This window comes from Dasypus novemcinctus, chromosome Y (assembly GCF_030445035.2).
Source record: "Dasypus novemcinctus isolate mDasNov1 chromosome Y, mDasNov1.1.hap2, whole genome shotgun sequence".
NCBI lineage: Eukaryota > Metazoa > Chordata > Mammalia > Cingulata > Dasypodidae > Dasypus > Dasypus novemcinctus.
This window is the reverse complement of record NC_092216.1, coordinates 9,848,537-9,863,203: the sequence shown is the minus strand read 5'-3', so window position 1 is coordinate 9,863,203 and position 14,667 is coordinate 9,848,537. Positions and strand designations below refer to the sequence as shown.

The following is a 14,667-nucleotide window of genomic DNA, read 5'->3' as shown; positions in this document are numbered from 1 at the left end:
ATATGAAAAACATTTTAGGATTATACTCATACAATACCAGAAGAGACAAATTAATAGGAATATTAAATGGATTAATGGTTGTGAAGGGACGAATAGAGGGGAATGATTATTCACTGCAATTACTGGGTATAGTATTTCCTTTAAGGTGATGAAGACATTCTAAAATTAAATAGTAGACATAATTACATAACTGAATATACTTAAAACCACTAATTGTATGCTAATTTTAAAATGGCAGATTTTGGGATAAGTGAATTGTATATCAATATTGTCATTATAGAAAAAAATGAAATAGTTTCCCACCTTGGGGGAATCAAAATCATACTCAGAAGCACCTCCTTGAAATCACACTGGATTCCCAGGATTGACAAACCTTTATGAAGAAAATAGTTCTATTTCTTTTATATCATGTGCCTTTAAACTTAAGCTGCAATAGTTGTTTGTTTTTCTTCTGAGCAATGAATTCTGAAATCTTTTTGTTTTTCTTTATTAAATTGTTTTAAAATGGCAGCATCTATGAAGATTACTAAAAGCTTTGTATTTTATATACTTGTCATTAGAGGTTTTAAAATAAAAAGCAAATTCCTTTAAGGATTCATCTGGGATTATTAAAAAATAGTTTGACTAAGCTCTTCTGAATGAAAAAATCTGTATGGGCCTTAAAACTGTTGGCTACTCATGGGTAGGACAGACTACTCACGATTGATTTGGGATGCCACTGTGTGATTGTCAATCAGACCAAATATACTCTCAGCCATTCTTCAACTACACCAATCTCTATGTACCAAAGTATGCACTTCATGCAAGGTGGAAAACACGGTAAATAATGGTTTGGATGGCAACAATTACAGAAGTGTCATTAGGAATAAAGATGGAAAGAAAAAAAATACCTAAAGTTATTAAAACCAAAGAAGAGAAAGCACCTTGCAAACTGTTGTAGAGAATTACACATTTTATAAAGAGACTTCTTGGGCTTCTTGTGTGTAGAGTCAGAGCCTAAGGCTAAAGATCATAAGATTGGAATGCTCACTCCACCTCCATCACCAATGCAGTATGATCCACAGTGTCTGCCACAGACCTAAAAGGTAATGTTCTTTATGTAATAATCTCTGCTCACCCACTACATGAAACAAAAGCTATACCTAGGACTTTTTGATTGTTTTTTAATCCCTCTAAAGGATTGTTTTCCCCTAAGAATGCCCTTTCATCTAGTAGAACAATTAGGAGAAATCGCCATGTGTATTTTACCACAAATTGCCATTTTCCATCTCGTCACTGGGCAGAATTCACATTGAAGCTGTCGTCCTGCATACCATCGTCCATTAAACAGAGAAAAGGCTGCTTGGCATTCTTTTTCCCTTTAGATCAAAAGTCAAGCATGCACTTTACAACCACTTTCTAAAATGCAGATTAAACCTATTATTAACCCTTTGTTAGTTTACTGTAGGACTAAGAAATATCACTTTTTTGCACTATCTAGGGAGACTTAAGAGTTTGAAAATTCTTTCAAGGTTAGATTGGACCTTTGAAAATACATAAATGTTATTCCATTGTTAGTGCTTTTTACTCCTTTGCCAGGATTGCAGTTCTTATTACTATGGTTAATCTATTAGCCATGGAGCAGCAGAGGAAACAGCAAAACAAGCAGAATATGTCAACTGCTCTCTTAGTTGGTCAAATGGACAATAATATTATTTTGGGCTTTACTTTCAGGCTGTTACTTTTATTTCTATGTTCTCTATTCTAGTTAAGTATTTGCAGCTTTGCATTTTAATTATTAAATTTATATAATTAACAATATTACAAAAGATTAAAAGCCATAAAACTTTACAAATAATGAAATGTGAATGTATTCTTTTCAAATCCCTTGTATACTTCTAGATCAGATCTTAATATTTACAGTTTTTAAAAAGTCATGCATAGGAAAGCTATATACTCTTAAAAAATCCAAGAAGTCAAAACAAACAAAATACCATAATGTGACAAAAACATCAGTATGTTTATGTCAAGAATACTTACGATTGATATTGAACATACACATTGCCCCTAAGATGAGGTTCAAAGTTGCAGCTGACCTAAGGAGAAATGAAGCATTCTATCATAAAAAACTAAAACCATTTCATCATTAAATGCAGTTTGTCCACAATAACATTACCAAAAATACTATGAATAAATGATTTCTAAACAGAGATACTTTCTACTATTGTGTCTATTAAAAGCATATGTCAGCACACAGCAGTTCTGCAGTCTCTAATTTCTAATCCTTTGAGCCAGATTAATTTTTTCTTATGTATAAGATAAATCAGCTCATGTACAGCCTACTGAAATTTAACACTAATATTTTTGATTTTTGACTGAGAAATTTTTAGTAAAATATTAAATATACAGTTGAAACTCTTCTATCCTCTTCTCTATCACATAGGAAGTACTACCCTGAGGTTGGGTGTATCCTTTGCATTCCAAACACAAATATACATATACATATTCATACATTTATCTATACAGATGCAAACATATAAATTTATACACAAGGATATAATACATGTACGTATTCCATAAAATAAACATATTATACATATACACTTAAATATAAATTGGTATATATGGATAGACATATATATAATGCTACACAACCAACATTGCTCTAAGTTTTAAACTTTAAAATAGTATTTAATCCACACTCTTATTTTAGAACTTAATAACAAAAGTTAACAACCCATTTTAACTACCGTATGCTGAACACATCAAATTATAAAATTTATTTATCCATTCCTCTAATGTGTTTCTAAGGTATTTCCCATGTTTAATCCACTGTAGTGCTGCAATAGTATCCTCTGTGGAATCCTGTATGCATAAACAGCACTCTCAGGGCAGACTTGGAGGTTACAGCATCTTCAACTTCCCAAAGTAATGAAAGGTTGCTCACAAAATAGTTTTACTGTTACTCACTTATCGTCCCCCACTCTTGGTATTAACAGAAATTAGGATTTTTTTTCCTGATAGGTCTAAAATAACATTTTACTTTAATGTGTGCTGCTCCTATTATTGTGAGGTTGGACATTTCACAATTTGCCTTCAAAAATAAAGAAACAACAGATTTGTATTTATATAATGGTATAAATGGATCTTCAAACATCCATAGTAAAGTTTACTTATTATACTTAAATCTAAAATTTTATAAATTTGTTTCTGAATATTTTTCTTATAGCACCCAGAAAGGGACAAAGTCAATCCTGAATGGCAATTTATAACTCCATACTTAAAAGGAGTGTACAAAGTTTCGGGAGTCAGTATGAGCTGTGAAAGGGACCTCATGGAATGCTGCCAAAGGAAACATCATGTAATTTTCCATGATAAATTCAATGTGTTCAAATTTTTTCTATTAAAAACTTAGTCCAATTATAACTTCCAGTCTGATGAGTATAAACTTAGTCATTCACCATGTAGCTGATATACTTCCAAACAAAAGCAAAAATTATGTCATGGTTAGTTGGAAGTCCATTATACATAACTGTAATTTCTAACCAATCTGCAGATTTGAAGTAGCTTTTCTGTTACTATTTCTAAGAAGCAGTATAAATTTAGGGTTTCTAGGACAGAAAAAAACTAACTAAAGCCAATGTTATCCCTTTGTGTGTGAGGAAATGTTTTTAGATGTCAAATTGCCTATCCAGGAACATACCAAGAGTCAAACCACACTGCCTACTACTTTAGCCAGTGCTCTTAACGTGGAACTATGTGTATGTGTGTAAGATACTAGACACTTCTGCTTGAGTCTGTACTAGTTGTGTTGAGAGATTGCAAGGACAGTAAGGACTCACAACAGAAACAGGAGGCAAGGGGAAAAGGAAAATTTGAAATCATTAGCCTTGACTCTCATGAAAGTCACAGGTTAGCAGCTGCCCCGTTTCTTTATTGTTCCAACTCTCCATTGTCATTTCAGACTAGCAGAAAATATTCACAGCTTGGATCCAATTGCTTTTCAAATTATGTGACATTTTCCCTGCCCTAATATGATAAAGTCATTCAGGTTAGGAACTGATCAAAGTACAACAAAGTAGGAAGCTTCATGACATTAGGATCCAACTAATGGGTCTTGGAAGCAGCAGGTATTACATCTGCCTTTACCCTTGCTATAAAGACTATTTTAAAATAGTTATATATAATTCGAATACCACTCCTTCACCTACGATGCAGCATCACAAACAATGATTCTAGAGAGATGTTTGATATTAAAAGTATTCAATTAGTAAAAACCATTTTTAAAAAGGAATGAAGATTTAAGTTCCTGTGTAGCTACAAAAGAAATGACACAAAACAATTAGTGTTACACTGCAGCTAGATGGCAGACTCACTACCAAGGAAGGAGATAGTGCATTTGCCATTGGATTGCAGTATCTAAGTGAAGGCTTAGAAAACTACTTGCAGAGGACTTTTTAGAAAGAATTTATACACTGGAAAAAGTTGGACCACTAAGGAATAAATGAGATCCTGTCCAATCTAAACCTAGGACTCAAAAAATATCAGGATATTAGATGTTTATGATTTCATCTAGTAATTATACTGTATTGGTAATAAGGAGGATGGGAAAGGGAAAAGGAAGGAGCAATATTTACTAAATGCCTGGGTGCCAGCCTCCAGGCCATATCATAGACCTTGGTGCTCTCATTTAAGACTTCAGTGCAAAGTGAACCGATCCCCTTCTTCATACGTGTGCCCACCTTGAACTGAATCACTTTCCCCACGTTCTTGAACTCGGGGAGCACATCCTCATAGAACTCGAGAAACTGCTGGTAGATTTCCTCCTCACTGTACTCCAGGCTGGCATCGGGGTCATAGTCATCCCGTCTGCACTGCTCCATTCCAAATGTCGTAAACATGTGTTTGATAAGAAGGGTGGGACTGGAGGCTGGGAAATTATGTTTACGTGAACACCTGCAGATGAAGAAAACCTTAAATTCAATAGTTTAATAATTCAAAATCAAACAAAAAAGTTTGCCATTCACTTTGAAATACTCAAGTAATCTAATTGTTTTGACTTAATTATAAGACTCAAACATCAAATTTCAACACTTAAGAAACTTTTAAAATTGATCAAAATATTGTTTCTCATTAAAGTCTAAAGTTGGAAATTTTATTGGTTTTATGGTCTTAGGATAAACCTTAATAATGAATAATCTGTACCTGTAAATTTATGTGAAGAGATGGTGTTAAATTTCATAACTACGAATTTCACAGAATTTTATCTCATCTCATGACTTTTAACAATGAAAATACCTGATCCTTTTAAACATTTTTATAGTTTTAATGATGAAATTTCATATATTTATGAAAATATTAAGTAATGTTCATAAATAAACCAACCTGACAACTGGCAGTATTTACTTGAAATGGTTCTCAGGGAAATGTTTTGAAATCATAGCAGACATTCCCTATTTCCATAAGTACTTGCCTGAAGCTGTTTAGGACATACCCTCTTCACTTATTTATATATAACAGAAGGAAATCCCTAATGAGATTACCACAAGTGTTAAAAATAGAGGGCATGTTAAAGATATATCATAAACAAGGAATCATGTAGCGGATAATCTTTTTTTTTTAAAGATTTTTATTTTTATTTATTTCTCTCCCCTTCCCCTCTGTTGTCTGCTCTGTGTCCATTTGCTGGGTGTTTTTCTGCGTCCGCTTCGTTGTCAGGCAGCACTGGAAAACTGTCTCTTTTTGTTCCATCAACTTGCTGCGTCAGCTCTCCATGTGTGCGGTGCCACTCCTGGGCAGGCTGTGCTTTTTTTCACATGGGTTGGCTCTCCTTGTATATGGGGCACTCCTACATAGGGGTGCTCCTGCATGGCACGGCACTCCTTGAGCGAGGCAGCACTGCACATGGGCAGTGGGCCCTGGGTATCAAAACCTGGACTCTCCAGATGGTAGGGGGATCTCTATCAGTTGAGCCACGTCTGCTTACCTGGTGAATCTTAAATGCAATTTGGTTCAACTACTTATACAAATATGTACTTCTATTGAGTCTCAGTTGTCTTTCACAAAAGTAATTCACTGTGCTTTTTTTTTTTGAGTGCTATTTTTACATCAACCATTTTTGATGAGATTAAACACACTATAGAAAACAAAAGGTAAAAAAGAAAATAATGTCTCTCCTTTTGATAGTTCCCAGGACCTCAAGAGGTGCCTCTTACAATTAACCAAATCCCTGTGAATCCTTTTGGAGATACTCTGGGCACATACAATCCCAGGTATAAAATATAAAAGGAGTTACATATTCTACATAGTGGCTCTCAATCCTAGGGGGATATTAAAAACAGTGGAGACATTTCAAATACAAGGATATCCAAGACTTAAATATTCTCATTTAGTTGATTCAGAACTTGGATACAGCCTTTTAAGACTTTTCAGACGACCTTAATTTGCACACCAGGTTCAATATTGTTTTTAGGAAATGTAAAAAAGTTGGAGAACTTAAATTGAAATAAGAGGGGCTTAATTTTAAAGAAGGAAAAAACTGCATGGCTTGGATAATTTTATAAATAAAACACAAGAGACAGTTTTCATTAAATACATATGAACTCATCTATTCATCTATCTAATAGAACTCATCTATTTTCTAGAATTAAACTGACATTAAGATTATGGTTAAAGCTGTCTCAGAGAGCTAGAGACTGGATGATAGGCTTAAAAGAAGTTGGTGGGGGGGAGGAAGGTTGCAAGCTGACGCCTACATGGGTGAAATCTATAAGCTGGAGGTGAGTATTTGTACAGGGAAGGGATAAGATGGGGACACAGGAGTAACTTTGGGTGGGCTTTGCGGGTTTGAGGGCGGTTAGGGTTGGGAGGATGGGTCAGATGGCCCAAGGAATTGTGGGGAGGGCTGGGGGGAAAAGTTGAACAAAGGAGATTTTCAGATATGTGGTGAAACTATAATGTTGAGAAAACTCTTTAGAAAATATAATAAGGAAGGATTATCTGTTAAGGTCCTTAAGGGGGGACATCTGGCATAGGGGCAGGCTTCTAGCGAGTGTGTGAGAACTCATTTTGTCATAGTGTGTTGTATCATTGGGTGGAGACCCATAAAATGAGTGTGAAAGTATACCCACATCCTGAGATGTGATGCTCTCAGAGAGAATTGTGTCTCTTGAGAGAATTGGTAGCTCCCAACGAGGTAGGGCAGTCTAGTATGACAAGCCCTCAGCACTGCTGCAAGTATTTGTGAATCTGATCCTTCAAGTAGTGATTGATTGTCACTGTGGTCCCTGAGGGGAGGGAGAGAAAGGTACAGAATAGATGGAAGGAGGGTAACTGGGAAGCAGGGTAATGGAAATGCTCCACAAGATCATGCAATGAAGGATATAAGACATGTTAAATTACACCAAAAATGTATAAAAGTATATAGGCTAAAATGTAAACCACAATGTAAAACATACGGTAAGTAAAACTTGAGAAAACTGTACAGTCTAAAAATATAAACCATAATGTAAACCAAAATGGAACCATGTTTGATAGTTATTTTTCAATATCTGTACTTCAGCTGTAGCAAACATAACATGAACATGTAAAAAGTCATTGCTGGGAAAGAGGAAAAGGGTTTCATGTTGGATATATGGGAGTCCCATATGGTGTTTGTGAATTACTGTGATCTAAAACTTTTTTGTGGGCTAAGTTAAAAATTAGAAAAAAAATAAAAGAAAGGATGTAGACACTGAGGAAGAAATGAAAGAAATTGCCTTGCCACTGTATATACAGGGCAATACCAATTACAGTGAAGAAAGGCAAAACGTGAAAAACAAAGGTTATAATATTTTTCATTTTTTAATATCTCTATGTTTATTTTACTTTTTCTAAATTAGTATGTATTCCATTTCTAATCTTTAAACCCATCATTATATTTCATTTTCCTATTAAATGAATTTGGCAACATATTAGGCTTCATTTTTGAAGAAATTTTGTACCACAGAGAGGTTCAACTATGGCAGGGCAGGAACACTAGTGTGGGTTATTATTAAAGAGGGACACATGGTTGGGAGGGAGTTTTCCAGGGCATGTCTATAGGGTACACAAAAATGTTCAGATATATGTTAGGTATTTTCATAGTTACAGTTACAAATGACAACTGAGGGAGTGCTGAGTTCCTAGCCAGGGGAGCTCTGTCACATTCCCCAATGGAACAGCAACAATTCCCCAAGTGCAAAGGCAAAGACCAATGAAGAAGGATGGTGCAATGATGAGCCTTTGATACTGATGACTATGCTTAGGAGCCTGTGTGCCTGAAATATGAACTAGGCCTAGAGCTACAGGGTGCCTAAATGTTACTTCCTGAGAGCCTCCATGTTGCTCAACTGTGGCCACTCTCTAAGTCAAACTCAATGTAGATGCATTACCTTCCCCTCAGCGTGGGACATGACTCCTGGGGATGAGCCTCCCTGGTGCAAAAAGATTACTACCAATCACTAACTGGTGATGCAACTAGAAAGAGACTTTGAATAAAAGGGTCAGCTCAGACCAGCGGAGTATCTCAGTCTACATGTAGGATCATGTGTTAAAAACTGTTTTCAACCTTGAATAAAAAGGGGAAAGGGCAAAGACAAATGAATTTATATGGCTAAGAGTCTTCAAAAATGGAGTCAGGAGGTAATCAGAGGGGTTGCTTTTACACATGGCTCAGCAGGACTCCAGAGACAGCCAAAGTAGATACAACCTTAGGTACTGGTTCTCCTGAGGGCTACAGAGATCCACAAGTTCTATAGTCAGAGCAGATGGCTCTGGAGTTTACTGCCATGTCAGTGGGCCCTTCTTTGGAGTTTGTTTTCCTGAATGTGACAGAGTTGGACTCAGATGTGACAGTTCTACACATGCCTCTTCTGTCACTTTTATTGAACCTGTGGTTAGCGCTAGGGTTGGTGTATACTCAGGAGACGTGAATCTCTTGACTATCCATATGCCAACTGGGCCCTGAGCCTCAGCAGAGTTGCAACTCCTACTTTCTGGTTCATTGGACTTACCCCGGTCAGCTAACAGGGAGGTGAAGATGGTTAACCATACCAGGGAACCAAGAGGGCCTACAACTGCATGCAGGAGAACTGCATCCATCATCCATGTGAAAACTAAGCCCCCTCTCGATATAGAGGTAGAGTGGACATCACCATTCCAGGTTCCACAGGATGGAGGAATAAAATATAGATTAGAATGGACTTAATGATATTCTACTATAGGACTCTTGTGACTAGTAATGGAAGAAACTGTAGCACTAATGTTGAGAAAGCAGCCATAGTAGTTGCTGAGGGCAGGCAGAGCGAAGAAGAGATGTGATGTGGGGGCATTTTTGGGTCTTGAAGTTGTCCTCAATGATATTGCAGGGACAGATGCTGGGCATTATATATCCTGCCATAACCCCTGAATGTACTGGAGGAGGGTGTAAACTACAATGTGAACTATTATCCATGTGGTGCAGCAGTGCTCCAAATGCAATGAATATGCCATAACGATGAAAGAGGTTGTTGATGTGGGAGGAGTGGGGTGGTGGGGCCTGGGGGTATATGGGAACCTTTCATATGTTTTGAATGTAACATATTTTGTGATTTATGTATCTTCAAAAAAATATGATTAAAAAAATTGATGGGGTGGGGGCACAGGGTATATGGGAACCTCTTATGTTTTTTAAGGTAATGTTTTGTGTGATCTATTAATTTGAAAAAAAGATTAAAAAAAAAGTAAGATACTCTTTCTAGTGCCAATTAGCACCTCAAGTAGTATGAATGAAAATTTAGTGTTAGGTGTGACAGAACATTTATCTCATATTTTTTAAGGTAACATTTTTTGTTACCAATGGATCTTCAAAAAAAAAAAACAATGGGGGTGGGGAGTAGGGTATACGGGAACCTCCTATGTTTTTTAATGTAACGTTTCGTGTGATCCATTAACTTTGAAAAAAGATAATTAAAAATAAACTCACTTAAAAAAAAAGATTATGATTAGATGTCTTCTTCCGTAGATTTCATCACAAATGGATTCCTTGACCATTCTGAATTATTTACCTACTGAGTAGTGCAATTATAAATGAGCCCAATTATAAAAATCACAAGTGCTTGGTATATGTGTTTTAATATATAGTAAGTGAATGTGTATCAACACAATTTCCACATAAATATCTCATTTCCAAAACACTGATCCAAAATGGGAACAAGAAGAAATGTCTCAGAGAACAACAGGAAAAATAACAGCAATATAACAGCAAACGTGTATAGTACTGGGTGCCAGGCACTTGACTACATGCCTGGTATGCATTCACCCATTTCATCTGCACTGCTCTCTTTTAAGGGTGGTATTATTTTTAATCTCCATTTTTACAGATGAGGGAACTAAGGCACAGAAAACGTAAGTAAGTTATGCAAAGTTATACCTGCTAAAGTCAGTTCTTTAAGCCAGGGGTCTTTTCCTGAGTCTGAGCAAAATGATGACTAAAAATGGTAAAGTAAAGTACTTCAGCTTGCTCTGATTCTGTGCTTCACCAGATAGCCCTTTAGGCAGGAAATTTTTTAAAAGCCTATTTTAGCACAAAGAGTTTGGCAATTAAAAAATAAAGTCAGGCTGTTCTGGTCTCTTGAAGTAGCAGAAATACATAATCTCCCCATCCAAGTTTCCCAACAAGGACTAAGACTATAACAGGAAGAAGACAGAAAGTAAAATGTCTTCAAAAACTGTGGAATACAAGAGAAGCACCCTTCATAGAAGTTGACTAAGCCCACCATAGATAGGGGAAAAGAAGAATCCAATCATTTGAGAGTCTGAAAAAACAGTAAGAATGCAACAGATTATCATGAACATTTCAAGTTGAATGTAAAGCCTCACAAAAACGGAAATTAAAAACCTCATGGTTCTAGTTCACTCAATTCTGACATGGTAAAAACAAAATTAGTTACCTCTCTCCAAATCTGCATGCTCCTGTTTTATTGTAGAATGGACAATTAGTTCGATCTTTCTCCATTATTCTTACATCCATGGGTGGTTCTGGGTTTTGCCAAGAGGTATCATTTTCTAACTGTGGAAAATAACAACAACTTAATTGGTAGCACAAAAATCCATGAAAATTTAAACGTTTAAAAATATATTAAAATAATAAAATGTTTTTGTCAAAAATAAACATTGATTCATTTACCAGCATATATTATACATTTAAGTTAAAAAACACAATCAAGACAATATAAAAACAATTATTCTTATAAGTGAGCTCTATTTCTATCTTGGTATCCAGACATTTTCCATTATCAGGCATCACTACTGCTACCAAGAGCAGTCACAAAGATCTCTTCTGTCCATTCATTCTGAAAATCCTATAAGGACTTATTAGGGTCAGCCACTGAATGAAATATAAATTAATCTGAATCAAGTTAAATAGTTCATTTGGGGGTAATAGTATGAGTTATTGCTCACAAACACTTTAGGGACTATAAACAGTCATGGGGTAATTCAGTATCATATTTCTGTTCAACAATACACTTTTCTTGTTGTTTTATACATGCCCGATCCTTAAGTAATTCTAAGTATCCAGAAGTAATCTAACAAGACTAACATTACTGAATATATAGTTTTTAAAGAAATGTTTATTGGCTTCAAATTCTTAATGAAAGATTTTGAAAATACCTCATTTTCAGCCTGATCCAACATCTTCTGCAAAGCTTCCTACAAATGGTGTAAGCATAGAACTAATGAAAATTGTGAAATAAGGCGCATCAGGTTTCTCTGTTTAAGAAAAAACACTTAAAGTATTTTCCTCTATTAGTTTTAGTAAGCAGTAAGCAACATTTAGTATAATTGGGCATATAAACCATATTCTAGTTTTTAAGATGAGCCTTAATAGTGACTCTTATAAAAATGCAATGCTATTACTACACATATGAACACGGTAGCAACTAGGGTTTATGAGAAATATCAAACTTTTAAAAAGACTTCCTAAGTCTGTCATATGCAAGGAAATTTCTACCTAATGGCCATTTATAAAATGTTTTAAATTATGTTCAATAGACTTCTCTTCCTACCTGCTTAATTGATAACTCTACTTGGTCTTGTACTTGATAACTATCTGCTAATTTTTAACTTATTTTGCATAAAACAGAACTATTCTCTCCAATTTCCCCTACCCTAAACCTAAATGCCCCAACTCAGTAAATGACATGCAAACTAAACTAGTAAGAATATGACTTAAATCTTTTTCCATTTTCCTCCGCATCCCTCCATTCATTCTATCAGTTAAGGTCCTGCTGGCTGTTGTTCAACATTCCCCAAATCTATGTCTTTATCTTTATTAAGCCAGGGGGGGCAAACAGAGAGGGCAGTTGAATAGTGGAAGCCCAGGGTGGAGGGGAGCCATGGGCAACAGAGCAGGCTAGCTGGCACCCAGCTGGCTCTGGGGAATAGAGCCAGGGAGATAATAATGTGGGTGGACTGGCCACAGCCGACTCTGAGAGAGAGGAAAGCCAGTAGCCAGTCAAGTGTATGTGTGCCGGTGCACAGCTGGTTCCAGAGGAGAGGGGAACTGCAGGGCAATCAAATGTGTGTGCCAAGAAGCGGACTTGGCCCAACGGATACAGTGTCTACCACATGGGAGGTCCGCAGTTCAAATCCCGGGCCTCCTTGATCCGTGTGCAGCTGGCCCATGCGCAGTGCTGATGCACACAAGGTGTGCCGTGCCACGCAGGGGTCTCCCCCAGGTAGGTAAGCCCCATGCACAAGAAGTGCGCCCCATAACGAGAGCCACCCAGGGCGAAAGAAAGCACAGCCTGCCCAAGAATGGTGCCGCACACACTGGAGAGCTGACACAACAAGATGACGCAATAAAAAGAAACACAGATTCCTGGTGCCACTGGTAAGGATAGAAGTGGTCACAAAACATACTGTGAATGGACACAGAGAACAGAGGGGGCAAGAAATAAATAAACTAATCTTTAAAAAAAAATGTGTGTGTGCCATTGTCCAGCTTGCTCATGGCGGGAGGGGTGCCATGGGGCAACTGTGCATGGGCTGACACCAGCTGGCTCCTGGAGAGGGGCAATCTGGCCCACAAGGGAACCTAGACACCCTAGAGAGAGTTTGGGGTTTTATTTTCTTTCTTTATCCAGGTACCTGTGAAGGTTACTGATCAGTGGGCACAAACACCTGGAGAGGAGCTGAGTTGACTGTTGGTGGTGAAAGCCTGTTTAATTTTTTTCTTCTTTATATTTTCTTTATTTTTTTTCATTGTTGTCCTTCATCCCTTTTTTCTTTTTTCCCCCTTTCTGCCGCCTTCAGTTTTGTGTTTACTTCTTTCTTTTCAGTCTCATTTTTTTCCTGATCTTTTTGTTGTGTTTTTTTTAGTTCCTTTTTTTATTGTTTTTCCCATCTTTCATTTCATTTTCCCCCCTTTTTGTTTTTTTCCATTCTTTCCTTCTTTTATATATATATTCATAAAAGGGATAATCTACCAAGAAGAAAGAAAAATCATAAATATGCACATAACAAGGATGCCTCAAAATATATGAGGCAAGTACTGGCAAACCTAAGAGAGAAATAGACATCTCTACCATCACAGTGGGGAATGTCAAGTCAACACGATTGTCATTACACACAACATTTCAACAGAGGACCAATAAAAATACAGAGTTCTTGAATAATACATTAGACATATACCAAACAATTAAACCCCAAAACAGCAGCTATACATTCTTCTGAGTGCATAATGGATTACTCTCCTGAACAGACCACGTGCTACGTCACAGAACAAGTCCTAACAAATTTAGAAGGACTAATTTATACAAAGCAACTTTTCTGACCACAACAGTATGAAGCTGGAAATCAAAAAGGGAAGGAGAACTGGAATAGGTATGAATACATGGAAGTTAAACAACATGCTCTTAAACAATCAGCAGGTCAAGGAGGAAACTGCAAGAGAAATCAGTAACTACCTCAAAGCAAATGAAATTTATAATACAACATATCAAAACCTATAGGATTCATGGAGTTTATTTCCATGTATTTTGAATCTGGGCTGGACCTGTATCTTGGTTTGACCAATAGAATGCAGAGGAAGTGATACTATGTGACTTCAGAGCCTAGTCCTTAAGATGCCTTGCAGTTTCTGTTGTCACCATTTGGGTGAAGTCACTTGAGAAAGAAGCTTGGGCTAGACTGTTGAATGGTGAGAGAACATGTGTAGAGCGAGACCCAGCTAGCCCCCTAGCCATTCTGCTCACCTCAGCTAAGGACCAGACATACTAATGATGCCATCTTAGTGTTCCAGTCCTAGTCAGACTTATAGCTGAGTGCACCTAGGTATTAATACGTGGCCCCACTTAAACATCAAGTAGAGCAAAGGAACAGCCTGGCCAAATCCATCCCACTCATACAGAGTCATTAGAAATAATACATGCTATTTTTAGCCACTGAGGTTTAGGGTGATTTGTTATCTGCAGCAGAAAAGTGAAACACTTCGACAACACATAAAAATCTGAAACTATCACACAAAAACAGGAAAGTTTTGACTTCTTTTTGTGAAAATGCTAGATCTATATAGCTCATTTGGACTTTAGGAAGAATCTGAAACTTCTGCTGACAACCTACAGAGAAGATCTGAGGGGAAGGGCTCGATCTGTTCCCATGACCTTTCTTGGAAAGAAATGATGGGAG

The 14,667-nt window shown here is 36.8% G+C and overlaps 1 protein-coding gene across 3 annotated transcripts in view; it reads right to left on the bottom strand.

Annotated features, from left to right (window-relative positions):
* The window catches only part of LOC139438387 (U2 small nuclear ribonucleoprotein auxiliary factor 35 kDa subunit-related protein 2-like), a 45,251-nt gene that overhangs the window by 3,189 nt on the left and 27,395 nt on the right, over nt 1–14,667 (bottom strand). For 2 of the 3 annotated variants that reach the window (XM_071213505.1, XM_071213504.1), the window contains exons 6-10: nt 11,650–11,688; nt 10,929–11,047; nt 4,722–4,935; nt 2,020–2,075; nt 1,249–1,358 (exon numbers count right to left, since the gene is read on the bottom strand). In XM_071213505.1, coding sequence (XP_071069606.1) covers nt 1,249–1,358; nt 2,020–2,075; nt 4,722–4,935; nt 10,929–11,047; nt 11,650–11,688 — 538 coding nt within the window. The remainder of the gene's footprint in view (nt 1–1,248; nt 1,359–2,019; nt 2,076–4,721; nt 4,936–10,928; nt 11,048–11,649; nt 11,689–14,667) is intronic. The other variant, XM_071213506.1, reaches the window with a different exon arrangement.